Below are 15412 nucleotides of genomic sequence, written 5' to 3' on the forward strand. Positions count from 1 at the left end.
GTCAGTAGTTCAATTCCACCAAATGGGCCGGTAAAATTACGTTAGAATACGCCTCGTATACATAGGCATCGCAAACACGGCCGCTGAAAGCCCCGCGCTGATGCGGAGAAGGGTCCTGCTCTCAAGGCTGCAATCGACCCCCCGCGTACAGCGTCTTGCGCGCGCGCGGCCGATTTCCTCTCGAAGTCCGCACAGGTACGCTCGCCTGGATCCTACGTATCCGGGAGCGTAAGTGGAGCGTAGTAGAGCTCCTGCTTTATATACATCTTCTTTTTGTTCTTGCAGGAGAAAAAGGAGGAGAGCCGTTACTTCGCCCTTTCTACCCTTTTCCCTCTCACGGCGAGTGTTTACGTCCACCTACACCGCGGTGTGGGAGGGTACACGATATACTGGCTTTTAAAAATAACGCGACGCTCCTCTGCGGAGAGGTCTCTTTTCCTTGATAAAGGTCACTGCTGCAGCCGTCGCTAAATAAATATATATATATATATATCGCCTGGCGCTATTGATTCTCGGGGGGGGGGGCAGACCGGAGGAACTGCGGCTGGAGTGCTTTTAATCGAACGCCGCATGACCCGCGCGTCCCAATGTGCGCTATATTGACGATGCTTACGCGTAGAATTGCAAACATTGCGCTAAACAATTGGAACGCAAACATTGGCAAGGGAATGCGCGCTCGCGGGAAATCGATGAGAAAAACGGGCGGAGAATGAGTTACAGATTTAAAACTCGCTCTCTCGTGCGCGCGCGCGCAACGCAATCAGTAGTTTATCTCGGGCTCGGGGAACAAGGGTAGCTAGTTAACTCGGCTCGGCTACGGAAGAAAAAGAGGGGAAGGAAAAAAACAGTACATAACGGCGGCGTGAACGCTTCCGAGAGAGCACCCGCGGGACCGGTAGCTACTCTGTTCTTCTCACTTTTCCCTTCCCGGCGACGCATACAACCGCTTGGCCTCTCCCAGTCCGGCCGTTACACATTTCTGACTCCAGCAGCAGCGCTGGCGGCAGGGAGAGTCGGTTCGTTGTACGGCGCCGAGAAAAATCAATGCGACACTGCTCCCTAATGCAAGTGCTGCTGCTGCCATGAGAGAGAGAGAGAGAGAGAGAGAGAGAGAGAGAGTTTATAGCGCAAGCACTGCTCTCGAGGATATTACGTGGGAGGGACACGCTGATATAGGGTCGAGAGTTATGGCTTGTCGATTTCGGCCTCGGCTGATCCCGCCGGAAGCAGCGACGTTTGCTCTCCTTTGCCCAACTGATGCGACGACTTACGACTTATACCTCTTTTCCTTCTCTTCTCTTATATCGAGAACTCGTATGTCCGCGAGTGTGAATCTTTGATGGTTTTTTTCTACATCAGAAATGAGTCTGCGATCCCGACGAGCGCGTGCATGCGGATTTTCGAAAAAAATCCGAAAAACCGACGCTATCCGAGGTGCATATCGGCAGCCGTCGTCTGCACCGCACTGCTGCATATACCTATACGTACGAGTGTATGCATCGCAACGAGGATTTTGTACGAGGCCGGCTTTCGGCTTCTGCCGGCGGCGCCGGGGCGTCAGCGACCCCGGGAAAAATCGATCTCGAGATTGTCTCGCGCTCTTATTCGTGTAGTGGGCTTTCGAGCGATGCTCCCTGCTGACCTGTTTATAGCTATGCGTAACCCCGGATCGATTTTCGTAAGGATCTCGCGTGTACTTTTATTGTGCGTGTTATTTCATTGTCCTTTTAATCAATATTATAATATTCCTACGAATCGAGCTTTCACCACGTGCGCGAATTATTTGTCAACTATACGAAGCTTGTTTGCCGAAAGGATGATAAAGGCCCGCGGCTGTATTAACAGCCGTGTTACGGTGCTGAGATCCCGGCGCGCCTAACTGTAGACACTTGCTGCTGCCGCTGCTGCTGCGTACGATCTACACGGCCTGTTAATTGCAAACAAGGAGCTCCGCACCTGCGTGTATATTTCTGCTTAAAAATTAAATCTAGGTTTATAAATTTCGCTATTTTCAATTAGAAATAGCGGAGAGAAATTCGAGCTTTTCTTCTCTACACAGCACGCGAACGGCGGGCAAAATCCGAAATCCTCGACTCGCCCCTAATTTTTCGCGGAGCCATTCAAGTTTGTCGGTGAAAGGGCCAAGACTCATATCGGTCAGTGGGCAGCTCGCTAAATAAAAGGGGAGGAAGAAGAAGTAGGGTGAGGAGCAGGCCGAGAGCAGCAGAAGTTTAAGCTGCTTTCAGCCGCGCCGCAGGGCCGAGCGAGAGGGAAAGACAGCTGGGGCAGAACGTCGTCGTCGTCGTCGACGACGATGACCCGCTTTTTGCGCCAGCAGAGCTAGCGATGATTCTCCTCGTTCGCCGGCTCCGTTACGATTGAATCGAACCTTATTCCTCCGGCCAGATTCTTCGCGCCACGCGGCGCTTGCTTCCAATCAATTCCGCCGCTGCTGCTTTCTCCCAATCCTGCAGGCGAATTTTTTTCTCAACGTTTTCGAAAAAGCATGCCTTGAAATAATTTCCCACGTTTCAAGATTCAATACTTCACCGCGCGAATGGATTAAGGCTGAACAATTTACGCACATGTAACGGGCTTAAGGCCCATGAATATTCATGGCTTAAACGAGTTTTAAATATTAAACGAACCCACGCGACACCATGATGCAATCCGGTAAATTTTTAAAAGCCCCACTTTACATACCGCAGACTCCACCAGCTCGGAATGTACACGATGAAGCATTACACTACGTTACACGATAAACACCGTCTCGTATAAATATGTAAACTTTGAAGAACGCTCGCTTCTTTGCCTGTAACTGAAATGTCTTTTTCGTAAAAAGTTTTCTACGCTAAAATTTCGTTCGTCAGTTTGAACGAATGTTACCTGAAGACTGCAGCGTACACTACGCTAACCGTACCTACGACGAAATTTTCTAAATTTCCCTGATGCAGGAAAATGGCGAATAGCAACCATCGTTAATACTGTCGTATTTACCGCGTTCTCCCCTCGACAAACACAATTACACTCACGCCATCAGTGTACTAGCCGCATAAGAGATTCTTTCGGTATGAAGCTGAAGCTACCCGCCACACAGAACCCGCCGAACAGTGCCGTATATGCGTTAGGGCCCCAAATTTTTTTTAATGTACACAGCTTAAAACCGCTTGATTATGGTTAAGATAATCAAAGATTATCGGGGTAAGTACTTTTCCGTAAAAACAATCAAAATAGGCATTAAATAAACAATTAAAGTCAACAATCGCAAAGATAGCAATTTTAAAGTACGAATCAATAAAACATATTCTTGAATTATTACTGGCCAACGAGGTTTGCGAGGATTGTTCCTCATACGTGTAAGAAGTCAGCAACAGCGCTGAAGTCATGGCAACAAGTTATAAATAAACAAAATCACCTCCTTACTTGCAAAATATATCCGTATATATAGGTTTCACTTCGTAAATTCTATGAAATTTTTTTCAAAATAATGTTTGGCAAGCGAAACTTGCTGGAGGCCTTTTTCTTACGTGTAGAAAGACATCTACCGTGATAAACTTGTGTCACCAATGTTATTAATAAACAAAGTCGCCCCTTACTTGCGAAAAGCACGAATATTCATAGAATTTACGCAGTGAAACCTATATATATACGGATATATTTTGCAAGTAAGGGGATGATTTTGTTTATTTGTAACTTGGTGCCATTACCTTATCGCTATGACTGACTTCTTACACGTATGAAGAACAATCCTCGCAAACCTCGCTGGCCAGTAATAATTCAGGAATATGTTTTAATGATTCGTACTTTAAAATTGATATATTTGCGATTGTTGACTTCAATTGTTTATTTAATGCCTATTTTCTTTGATTATCTTAACCATAATCAAGCGGTTTTAAGCTGTGTACATTAAAAAAAAATGTTGGGCCCCACCGCCTATACGGCACTGTTCGGCGGGTTCTGTGTGGCGGATAGCGGATAGCTTAATTCTTTCGGTGGTCGTCGCCGAGACTGAGATATTATTAGCGCGACATTCGATCGATCAGGAAGTCGTTAATGCGCCTGAATCGACGCAATGGCCAATCTGACGGCTCGCTAATGCTGGATACTGATAAAAGCTTTGCTGACGCAAAAGCATTTTTACACAGGACGAGTAAAGGGATTTTAATCGTGAATTATACGAGTGGCTGGATTCGTTGCTTTTCCACAGCTTATATAGCTTCCATAATTATTGTAATTATTTCAATATTCCTATATACAGGAATAAGAAAACGTACATGGAAAAATATCACATCATGTCATTAATTAAATTCGCGTGGACAAAGACTACCGCCGTGCTGGATAAATATTCACAAAGTGCTCATGCACTGTGGCTTAATGAGCGACCTTACGCGAAATTCCTTGTTTGATGAAAGTTGAGGTTATACAACAGCAGAGCTAGCTTATAGTTTACAGCGCTTTTCGAGCCACGTCTAAGATCTTTATAAACTTTGACTAAGATCCGATTAAACTTGCCCCGCAGAAGCTGCGCTGATTTAGAAAGTATTTAGACTTGTTTGCGCTCGATGTGCGCAGCTACTGCTCCTCGGGCGAGTTTCATAAAGTCGAATAGGTCTATATACGGAAAGTGTGTGTGTGTGTGTGTGTGTATATATATATATATTATATATATAGGCAGCAAGTCAAGCGTGAAAACTTTGTAAACGAGAAAAAGTCCGATGATGAGGTCTGTAAACAACGAACGAAGACGGCATCGCTACCGTTAAGACAGCGTCGGTCGTTTTTTCCTCTGCTAAAGCGATGAGCTTATTTCGCCCCGAAGGACCAGCCGATCATTCACCATCGCGCGTTCGCGCGGAAAAATTCCTCGACATCAGAGAAGCACCGGCAGATCTTCCCCTCTCTCATTATCAAGGCGCTCCGGGCTTTAACGCGCAGTTTCCCTTCTCTTGGAGGAAGAATCTCATTAGCAGACAGCCGAAGCTATGTAGGTATACTGTACCTTGTCTATGTCGAAGCCCGTGTGCAGTATTGCGACTCGTGGGAAAATCGATGGGCCATAGGCGAGTGACGTATACGCCGACTATACGTGCTGCACCGCGACGATTTCCACTCGGAAATCCATTTTCTGAGACCGCTTCCGCTCTCTCGCTGCCTTGAATCCAGCGAGGTAATGCGCTGACCTAATATTTCTCATTCGTGCGTCTATTTCGAAATAAATCAGTTTGACAGCTGAACAAGTAGAACATCAAAAATGTGAAAAATGAAGCCTCGCGGGAAACTGAAACTCCAGCTGTGAGCGAAAACTGCTGTAGGCTCATTGTGTATATTGACTGTTCATTTTTGGAACGAGAGTTACAGTGACGTCGGTTTTTTGAAGATAAAAAAAGCTCCGTCGAACGAACAATTTAAAAATCGCGCAGTTGCGTACGGAACCGAAAGGCTCAATTTCAATTTCCGTTGATGGGTCAGCGAGAGGCGGAGAATAAATAGAAACGGACTGCTGCAGCGCAGGAGAACAAACAATTCCGCTCGAGAGCCGGTCATGTTACCCGCACATACCCTTTATCGCGTATGGAGGCGCAAAATGCCTCGTCTATATCTCCCTGACATGTAGCAACGTCGATTCGCCAAGAAATGGAAAAGGCGTGTTGGACTCTGAAAGCGAAGGATTTTTCCTTCGGCTGTGAGTCTGACAGATGCGATAACTATAGGTAGTCATTGGAATCAAAGCGAGCTCCGCAGCTATTGACGCGGTGTAAAAAGTGAAAACCTAAATTTACGTAATTTCTCGCGGCAGTCTTGGTTTCGTCAACTTCAACTCCTAAAGAAGGTGTGATTTTCTTTCAACTACGCGTGGACGGGCTATACCTTCACTCGTTCTTTTTTCACATCTCCCGACTGATCCATGTGCAGCTCCAGCCAAGACGATGGAAAAATCCTTCCGCAAATATGACGCTCCGCAGAGAGGCAGCTCGCGATGCAGTCGTCATCCTCTTTTGTTTCATTTTCTCCCTCCCTCAGAGATGTACAATAAAGTTATTGTTCTCCTCGCTCACGTTTTCTTGGCTTCTCTTTTTTTCATTATCTCCGAGGCTCTTAGCGCTGCGTTCTAACGCGAATTTATACTTCTTGGCGCTCGTGCATCGAAAAAGCTTCGTGCAACTTTTCATATAGCTCGTATATTGTTAAAATATAAGTATATGCAAATATCATACAGCAAGTGTATACACGTGTAAAAATGATCAAGACGTTGATTTGATTAGGCGCAAAAGCCTACAGGCGCAAACTGCCTGAATCGAAGGACGATAATACTTGAAATTAAAAGAGAACGACGACAGCGGGGATGATTAATGTGAGAAATACAACGTAATAACACAGCGAGGATTGACAAGCTTGTCAAGATGTGATAAATGGCGAATAAATCTGGAAATAATTGATCTCGAAATTGACTTGTTGTAATATAAGAAAAGTATCCATGAGTATAATTAATTAAAAAAGTGGCGTTACACATAAGATCTCCTATATTTTCAAAATAATTTTTCATTGTCTAAAATTTGACGAATTGAAAACAAGTAAATCAATGAAAGTAGAACATTACACACTCGCTGTGAAAGACCTCGACTCGACTTGAACAGTGAACTCCGAAACGGATCAATATCGGCGGAGCTAGGGGCCGACTTTACGACGGTCCCTCGTGTACTTTTTCGGCTTTAAAGCTTGATTAATAATACGCGTACGGGAGAGGAAGATCAGCCAGGATTCCAAGTGAATTTGTGGCAGGTTAGAAGGATTAGTGACCCAGTGTGCGACTGATCCGAGGAGAAGGGGGAGTTTATCTTTGCGTGGGCGATGAAATATTGGGATTATTTCGTACTCAACTGACTGGGGTGTGCGATCTTTTTTCTCGTGTATCGTGCGATGGTGTATGAAATTAAGTAATATATAGACGCTCATATTTCAGACGAGTTATCTATAAATGTATATGCAAGCATAACGGCGGAGGATATCGCAGACGGACAAAAGAAACGCCGGGCGCATTAAACCAGTGTGAAATGTAAAACAAAAACCGTTGCTCTGCGAATGTCTGTAGTCGCTGTTCGCTTTTCATTCCCTTCTGAAATCCCGCACTAAAAAGTTGGAGTGCCGACTTCTGTGCTTTTTATCGAATGAATAAAGTTGTTCGCGTGGTAAACTTTAATGACGTTGATCAAATCCCTGAAATCATAGACATGACGCTATAATGTCGGTATGCGAGTCGTGTTATCGAGAGAGAGAGAGAGAGAGAGAGAGAGAGAGAGAGAGAGAGAGAGAGAGAAAAAGAGCGGAATGAATTGATGATCTTCGTCTTAGCACGACCCATAAGAGGATTCGAGAAGCCCAGTTTTTTCCCGGTAAAACTTTATAAAAGGCCTAAAGCAGTTGGCAAAGTTGATTGGAACCGTCTCGCCACGTTCGGCCCTTACTACTGAAGCTCAAAGGAAGTCTGTCTTTTTACTTTAAGATTCTTCTCGTTGTAAATACATGCGCGACATCGAGGACTAGATTTAATTTTCTTCACTTTGTCGAAAAATTACAAGAAAATAATATCTCATACCTGTTTTAATAAACGAAAAGTCGCATTTTCTCCAGTGTATCGGCACAATCTAATTTAACGCCAAAAATCCAATAATAAACATGATGGCGCGTAACGTAATTTTCCGAACTGCCGGAACGAGATACAATTTGGCCTCGGCGTCGTAAACATTTCTGCAGAAGCCTCGACTGCGGGAATCGGCGTAATTCCGCGTCCCCGTGCGCCGCACGCGCGCACCTCCTTATCCTTTCCTTCTTCTCCGCTCTCGCAGCTTTCCATCCATTTGCCGCTGCTACCCTTCGACTCGACGAGCTGCTACTCTCCTTCCAGGTTTTCGACCCAGCCCGAGGCGTTCGCGCCAATGAGGTTAAAGTTGGGGGAACTGCGACACAGAAGCCCGAGAGGAAAAAATTCCTCCTCTGCGACGCAGCGACGGCCTATAACTCGTTTTCCACTTTCTTTGCTTTTCCAGCGCTTTTATTCAGCTCCAAAGAGACTTTGTGTTCGTCCTTGTGTTTTTTTTCTTCTGAAGGTCCGTGTGCGTCAGGCGTGTTTCGATTTGTCCTGCTCTGAAAACTTTCTTCTGCGAGTACACGCGCGAATGCGTAACTTCAGCAGGGACAGTTTTCGGTAAAAAAGAATTCTGTACTTCAAATGCGAAGCAGGAATCGATGTATTTATCTCGAGGCCTTTCCCCAAATATTCAAATATCAAAAATTACAATATTTCCCCGGCCGCACGCTTCGTGACTCTCTGCGTAACGAGCGGCTCGTGAGTCGGCTTTTATTCGGGCTTTCCTTTAATACCCGGCAGCGCTGTATATCGGGCGCATCGCGACGATATCCGTCGGAGGGAAGTTTTTCACCGAGAGCTGAATACCGAAAGTCGTGTGTCGAGCGAAGCGTTTTATTGATCGGAACTACGGCCTCCTTCGAAAGGGCGATATTTTTTCACGATAAGGGCGAAGCTGCCCTTAGCGATCGCTCGCCAGTGATATTCCTTTGTCGTCCTTGCACGAGCTGCCAGCTATGTAGCGAGCGGTAACCATTTAATTAACGGAAAGCGAAATTCCGAGTTCCGGCTTTCCAGAGAAACGAGAAAAGTATAAGCCCAAAATGACCGGAAAATCTGGGAAAAGAATGTCCTTATAATGGAATCCCTCTTCACATTACATAAATACGCGGGGGTGAAAAATCAATGTGAAAACTTGGCTGAATCCGCGTTTTCCCGCGAGGCTATAAAACAGTTCCATAAATTAAAATTCGAAGCCCTCGGAGAGCCAACTCCCTTCCCATTAGAACCTGCCGATGTCAGGACTGAACCGTGTTTACATGTCCCCTCGAAACTTTGACCCTCGTAAATTCTCCCGATCGCGCAGTATTCTGGAGACTCTGACGCGGAGCCTCGTCGAAAAAGCAAAATCGCGTTGGAAGGCTTTACTTCCAGCAGCGACTAACCGAGATAGGGTGAGCGCATGCTGCAGGCATTTTTAAGTAACTCGATTTCGCCGCCCTGCAAGTATACCTAATTAGCCTTTAAATTTACTCGAACGCTCGCGCGAGTGCTCGAATGCCGCTGTTATATTTATTGTTGTTGTTGTTGCAAGGGAAATTTTGATTTTTCCAGCCTTTTTCCCCTTTTTCCCACTGGCTGCGTCATTTTGTTAAATCGAATTTTCCTCCTGTACTGCGCTGTAACTTGGAAAAAATAAGCCTCAGACGTTGTTCGTTTATTACTTTTAACCTACTTTATAAATGTATAGAGTCGTTGATGACGGGGTTCGAGTTGTAGCATTTATTGAGCGTCACTTGGTCATCGAGACGACTACTTATAAACACCTAGACAACATCTATTAAGCGAAATTCAATCGCTACGGAGCGCACTAAACCTTGTCTTCGGCGACCCTGGGCACCTGTGTAGCTATCGATACTCGCATAATAATATAATCGTATGGTGGACCCGTCATCGGCAAGCAGATTCTATCCATGATCAATACTCACACGGGCACTAAATTGCACTACGGATCACACCATATAGCTGATGTATAGCTGGCGATCTCAAATACCCAGTCAATATAATATATCTGCATAAGTCACTTATTAACAATAATTTATCAACTGCGCAACAGTTGTCCGAAAACTCTGAAAGACATAACCTTCAATTCAAGCGGACTTGCATATCTCTTGCCACGTTTTCGCTGCGAATCCACTCTACTTTATTTCATTGCAACTTTGTTTTTAGTAGCACACACGCGCGTGTAACGTCGCACGCAGGTGCATACACAGATATAATTGCTCTCGATTCTTTTGCTCGCGAACACACAAGAAACATTTACCTTTGATTCAGTCCACGGACCACTTCCTTCCTCTGGTGCTGCTTCCTGCACTGGAACTTGACCACGAAAAACTTGAGTATACACAATAAGCAGTTGACTTTCCAGTATACAAGTATACTTCTAAACTTGTATATCGCAAGCGAGCCTACCAGCTAAAAACGCGGCTTCCGCCATCCGCCGCGAGATGACCGGACAGACCGAGCAAACCGACTGTCTCTAAGGCGAACCGACCAGTAAGAGCTACAAGACGGCGAGAGCGCGCACTCGCCTCGAGCGGACTACTTAATCGTTGTGCTCAGCATTATTTTGCAACAGATATATTTCGGTCGCATCAGGACGTAACGTATTTCCTCAATAATGCGGTCATTACAACTGCTACTACCGACTGTATTATGGGGGCTCGTTACAAAAGTTGCTTCAAAGTTTAACAGCCTCTTATTCGCAGAATGGCGTGGCGCCTCCGCGCTTAGAGCACCAGCTCTATAAGTACCTATAGTCTCTAGAGCGAAAATCAATTCTCAACTGGTCTGTACTTGTTGAATGCGATGACGCGCCACTGCTATACCGTACGCTATAGCGTCTGCAGAACAGTCGGACTTCTGTATAAGTATATAGCTAACAGTGCGTTCCTCATTCCTCTGTTTCAGAGCAGCGCGTCACTCTTCGTCCGAGCATCGCTCGCAGCACCGCAGGAGCGATCGAGGCGCAAGTTCGAGGCGCAAAATCGAGGCCGATAAAAGGCGCGAAGGAAGCCAGCCATAACCTATTGCACGGTTCCCCGACCCCTTGCAGAAGTACAAGGAGATAACACCGGCGGCTTCTTCAAAGCTATCGGTCAAGCAAAGCCAGCAAGATTACCGGCCGCGGCGGGGCTTGCGGCAAGTATTGCGGGACTGCTCCATCATCCGCCAACATTTCCTTTACCAGCTTCCGCCAGTCGTTCACCACCAATGTTAACTACTTGAAACGAAGGTGAGCCTCACATCTCACTATCTCAGTGCTTTCTCTCTCTGTGTGTGTGTGTGTGTGTACTTATGCCTATACAGCGCCGACTCGCGCTGAGGTAGCGTATAATCGCTCTCCGCTGCGAGGAGGTTACTTTTCGGTGTTTTTCCGGATTAGAACGAACATTGTTTTAACAAAAGGATTAACTGCGAGAGATTCTTAGTTAGATTATAGACATTTTCTTCGTTATAAAGAGAAGAGTTGCTGCTGCCTAACCAAATTATAATTGTACGCGCCGTGTTTACGTCGTGTTTCTAAAGTTCTATACAGCAGTTCATTTTAATGTTTGCCCAACTTTCTTGAGTCCGCTTAGGCACTCGTTACAAAGATATTTTCGTGCATCTGCTCCGCAAACAGCCTTCACAGGCGAGTGCTTTTCTAAACAATGTTCCAACTTGTAAATAAAAACAAATGGACTTATTTATCGATAATGATTTTGAATTGACTAACCTGTATAAAGAGTCGATAAATAAAGCCTCGACATATGTGTGTGTGTTTGATAAATTCTATATTCTATTCTATACTATATACTACTAACTTATATCCTTTTACAAAATATTCTTTTCAGAAATCTTTTCAATGTACATACTCTAGAACACAGTTCGAAAGAGCATAAATCCCTCTGGAACAACATTATACTTTTTTCTCACGAACTTTCCAACCAACATCCATGCAGCACATTACTATCCTGTAACGCGTCGATCACTCAGGCGGCACTGCTTTTTCAACCGAATTTCCCCCGGAATATTTACAATGGTGACAAAGCACGGATGGACAAAAGTCTTTACAGATTTCACTTTCATGACTGCGTAGTTGTCGCGAATACTCAGAGTAGCTGATCAGGTAGCCGATACTTTTTCAAAAGTGTATGGCCTCGCGGCTTCTGTAAACTCGGAATATTATCGAGAGCGATCCTCGTGTCGCTGCATTGTTACCCCGTGAATAGACACGTCTATATAATCCCGCGGAGAATGTAATATTGTACAACCGGGGGATATGATCGATCCTCGAGTATGCAGCACCCAATTCGCACATACCGCGCCTTACTCAATATTTCAACGCTAAGTATGATCGCGCACTTCGGTTTTGGATACAGCCGCACCTATATACATAATAGCCACTCGAAACATCAATCATCGCGCATGATGTACAAATAAAAGATTCATCACGTCGCGCTCTCGGATGACACGACACAGCGCGACGTACTCGCACATTTCGCAACGTGCATGGTAATCATGACACACTTTTTATATTCTCAGTGTTGCTTACACCGCACATATATTACAACGCACCCGCAAGAAAAAAACTCGCCGGCTTTCTGATGCGCGGCGACAGGGGAGTGACAAAAATAAGAGAATACGTAATTCAGCGGGCTCGGCTGTCCATGAAAGAGGAGGAAGGCGCGAGGAAGAGCCTCATGCGGATATGGTCTTCTCTCCGGTTTGTACCGCGCGAGGAAAACTGATGGCGCTCAAACTGATTGACGCGTCCGGCCTATGATTGGACTCTCGTTGCGCAGCTCCGCTTCTTTTCTCGGAATAGTCTCTCGTACCGTCGCCTCGGAGTTTCATGGAATTTGGAATTCGCGAACTGTAGCAAAAAAAATTTGCGAAAAATAATTATCCTCGATATCCAACTTTTCCATTGCAAAAGTGATCGCGTAGCCTTTTAAAATTGCAAGAAAACTCGCTCCCGGCCGTATCAGTTTTCCGCGCTCCGCGCGCTCATCGGGAATAACTTTGTTCGCGCACGAGCGCGTTCCTCGTGAAAATTAAGCCAGTTTGCTCCGAGCGTGTAGCCCAATTCGGGCCGAGCGGCCGCGCTGAATACAAAGCGGAGTAGACCGGCGGGAGAGAGCCAAGAAAGAAGAACAACGCCGTGCCCCCCCCCCTCCCATCCCGCACACTATAGCCCGTATATTTCCTCGCTTTCAACACGCATGGACGTCGCCCTCTCGCTCTCCGCTCGCATCGATCGGCCGAAACGCGGAGAGCCGGAGGTGCGCGCGATGATCCCTCCGGGCGGCCACTGCAAGTCCAGTCCAGTCTGGAGGGATCATCGACAAGTTTATATATGAACGATGTGATACAAGCCTGAGAAACCATGTGCACGCTCGCCAATGTTCTGAGAAATGCGGATGTTTTGAAAAAGTAAATGAATATAATAGAAGAACCAGTGTCGCAGGTGGCAATCTCCGGCATTGTTGCATACTTTGATGAAATACTAAGGGCTGGATATTGGTTTGTTTTTTAAGCTAAACCGCGCGGGCAAGAGAGTGTAGAAGGGAGAGAGAGAGAGAAAGAAAGAGAAATAAAAGTAAGAGGGAAAAGTGAAAGAGAGGGAGAGAGCGAGTAAGTATCAGGCGGAGGAGACTGGCAGATGCGACACGCTAGCCTGCAGCATTAGCGATGCAGGCGAGTTCTTCTGCAGGCGCGAGCGCTCTGAGAACGGCCTTATTCAAAGCAAAGAAAAGCCTGAGCTTGTCTTCCAGGTTCTCGTCGGGGGACCTAAGCTCGGAGCTCGACGATGAACCGAGCCCGAGCACGGGGCTGGCCTCCGTGGGCCGGCAGGACTCGGCTGCCGTCGGGCCCCAAAACTATCAGGGCCTGGCGGAGCGCCCGCTCCAGTCGCAGCCCCAGCCGATGCCGCCGCCCAGCCAGCCGGTCCCCGGCGCCCCGCCTCCCGGGAGCGACCTCAGTCTCAACCTGAGGCCTAGCTCCAGGACCACGAGTGCGCCCTCCTCGCCCGCCAAGACGCGCGAGAGCCTGCTCCAGAGGGTCCAGAGTCTCACCGGCGCCGCTCGCGACCAGGCAAGTTATGCATTCCCAGTGCAGGCCTCTTCCTCCTCCGAGTGTCCATCCTGTGCGCTTCAAACGTCCGACAAGTTTTCTACTGTCAACGTCAAAATAATGTTTAAGGTTGTGGAAAAGAAAACGATCATTGAGAGGTCGGGGTACATCCCACCGTTCCTCCTTCCCATCCCCGCCTACTATAATACAGACTATAAAAGCTCACCACTTGCCGGTCGCGATCAATTCTGTATCAGCTTTTGAGGAGTGCAGAGCATTCCAAAAAGCTGCCACATCATGGACTCCTTCAGGCAACTAATGAACCTCATGCTCTAATTGCAAAAGTGTCTTTTGTTCGGCCTGTTTGAAGGGCCATTCATGCAATAACTGCCAGAGATACTTGTATCGATTAGTTTCAATGGGATCTATATGGAGTCCGTATACCAGTGTTTCTTTCATAATCGCTGAAAAACCAGTAGTGCGTATGTAAAACGTGATGTACTAATTCTGTTTCAAAAAAATTGTGCAGGGTGCCTCGATCCTGGGAGCAGCAGTATCCGGAGCTACGCGGGGCCAGGGCTTTGGCGGCAAGGACCGGTGCTTCACGCTGCTCGTGATAGACGACCAAAACACCGACTGGAGCAAATACTTCCGGGGTCGCAGACTGCACGGCGACTTTGAGATTCGCGTCGAGCAGGCCGAGTTTCGCGAGCTCTCGTTGACCGCCTGCGAGAACGGCACCACCGTGTCCATGGCCGTCTTTCGCAACGGGACCAAGGTCATCAGGTGCGTAAGCCATCGTTGACGTGTACATTTTAAATTGCCTTTGAAGGGCTGCTTGGATGTCGTTTAAATGCATGACAAAAATACATCCTACCGTAGGCAAAAGTAATGTGATTCGAATACCTCTCTAAGACGTTCTTTCTCAATGCGTTCTTTAACAGCCAATTACTGTAAGCTCATAAATTTTGTGCTTTTCAATTGAGATCTCTCTTAATTGTACTTTGCGCGATGTTTTTGTCGTTACCAGAATGCTTGATTATACGCCTTCCCTTTCACAAAGGAGCACTTTCTCACTCATAATTACAGATCTATAAATTGTATTGTCAGCGTGCTCAAGACAGTATTATTAATGACAACGAATAGTCTTGTCGATACCTTCAATTATAGCGAAACTGAATGTTCGATAACTAAACGGATACAAGTTACGAAAATCTCAAGTTTTTTAAACGCTATGCTTTACTATTCACGATAGAAACAGTGTGTAGTAGGTCTATCTGACTATCGCAACTTTGTTGTCGACAGGTCCTTCAAGCCGGACTTTGTGCTGATACGCCAAAATTTGCGGGACGCCGGCGAGAACAATAAGAATCTGCTGCTCGGGCTGATGTACGGCGGCATACCCAGCGTCAACAATCTTCAGGCGATTTACAACTTCCAGGTAAATACGCGTGGCATCAGCGGCCGACTTGAAAAGCGCTTATTAGCGCCGATCGTTCCTGTCGAAGCAGAAGATGACGATGCTTGCGCACTTCTCTGTCTCATGCGTCGCGCCCTTTGCTTTTTCTTTCAAGGACAAGCCATGGGTCTTCGCTCATTTGCTGGCCCTCCAGCGTCGCCTCGGCAGAGACGGCTTCCCGCTCATCGAGCAGACCTATTATCCCAACCATCGCGAAATGGTGAGTTGCAATTTTCGTATTTGTACCGACG

At 46.5% G+C, this 15412-nt stretch overlaps 2 protein-coding genes across 3 annotated transcripts in view; one reads left to right on the forward strand and one right to left on the reverse strand.

Moving 5' to 3' along the window:
• The window catches only part of LOC100114257 (kielin/chordin-like protein), a 32419-nt gene extending 22094 nt beyond the window's left edge, over positions 1–10325 (reverse strand). For both annotated transcript variants that reach the window (XM_031930474.1, XM_008215665.3), the window contains exon 1: positions 9909–10325. The gene's annotated coding sequence lies outside the window, so the exon portion shown is untranslated. The remainder of the gene's footprint in view (positions 1–9908) is intronic.
• The window catches only part of LOC100114347 (synapsin), a 43592-nt gene that overhangs the window by 3115 nt on the left and 25065 nt on the right, over positions 1–15412 (forward strand). Inside the window, exons 3-7 of the mRNA XM_032595978.1 lie at positions 10556–10880; positions 13387–13723; positions 14232–14488; positions 15008–15143; positions 15277–15381. Coding sequence (XP_032451869.1) covers positions 13556–13723; positions 14232–14488; positions 15008–15143; positions 15277–15381 — 666 coding nt within the window. The 5' untranslated portion in view covers positions 10556–10880; positions 13387–13555. The remainder of the gene's footprint in view (positions 1–10555; positions 10881–13386; positions 13724–14231; positions 14489–15007; positions 15144–15276; positions 15382–15412) is intronic.

Source organism: Nasonia vitripennis, chromosome 1 (genome assembly GCF_009193385.2).
Source record: "Nasonia vitripennis strain AsymCx chromosome 1, Nvit_psr_1.1, whole genome shotgun sequence".
Lineage (NCBI taxonomy): Eukaryota > Metazoa > Arthropoda > Insecta > Hymenoptera > Pteromalidae > Nasonia > Nasonia vitripennis.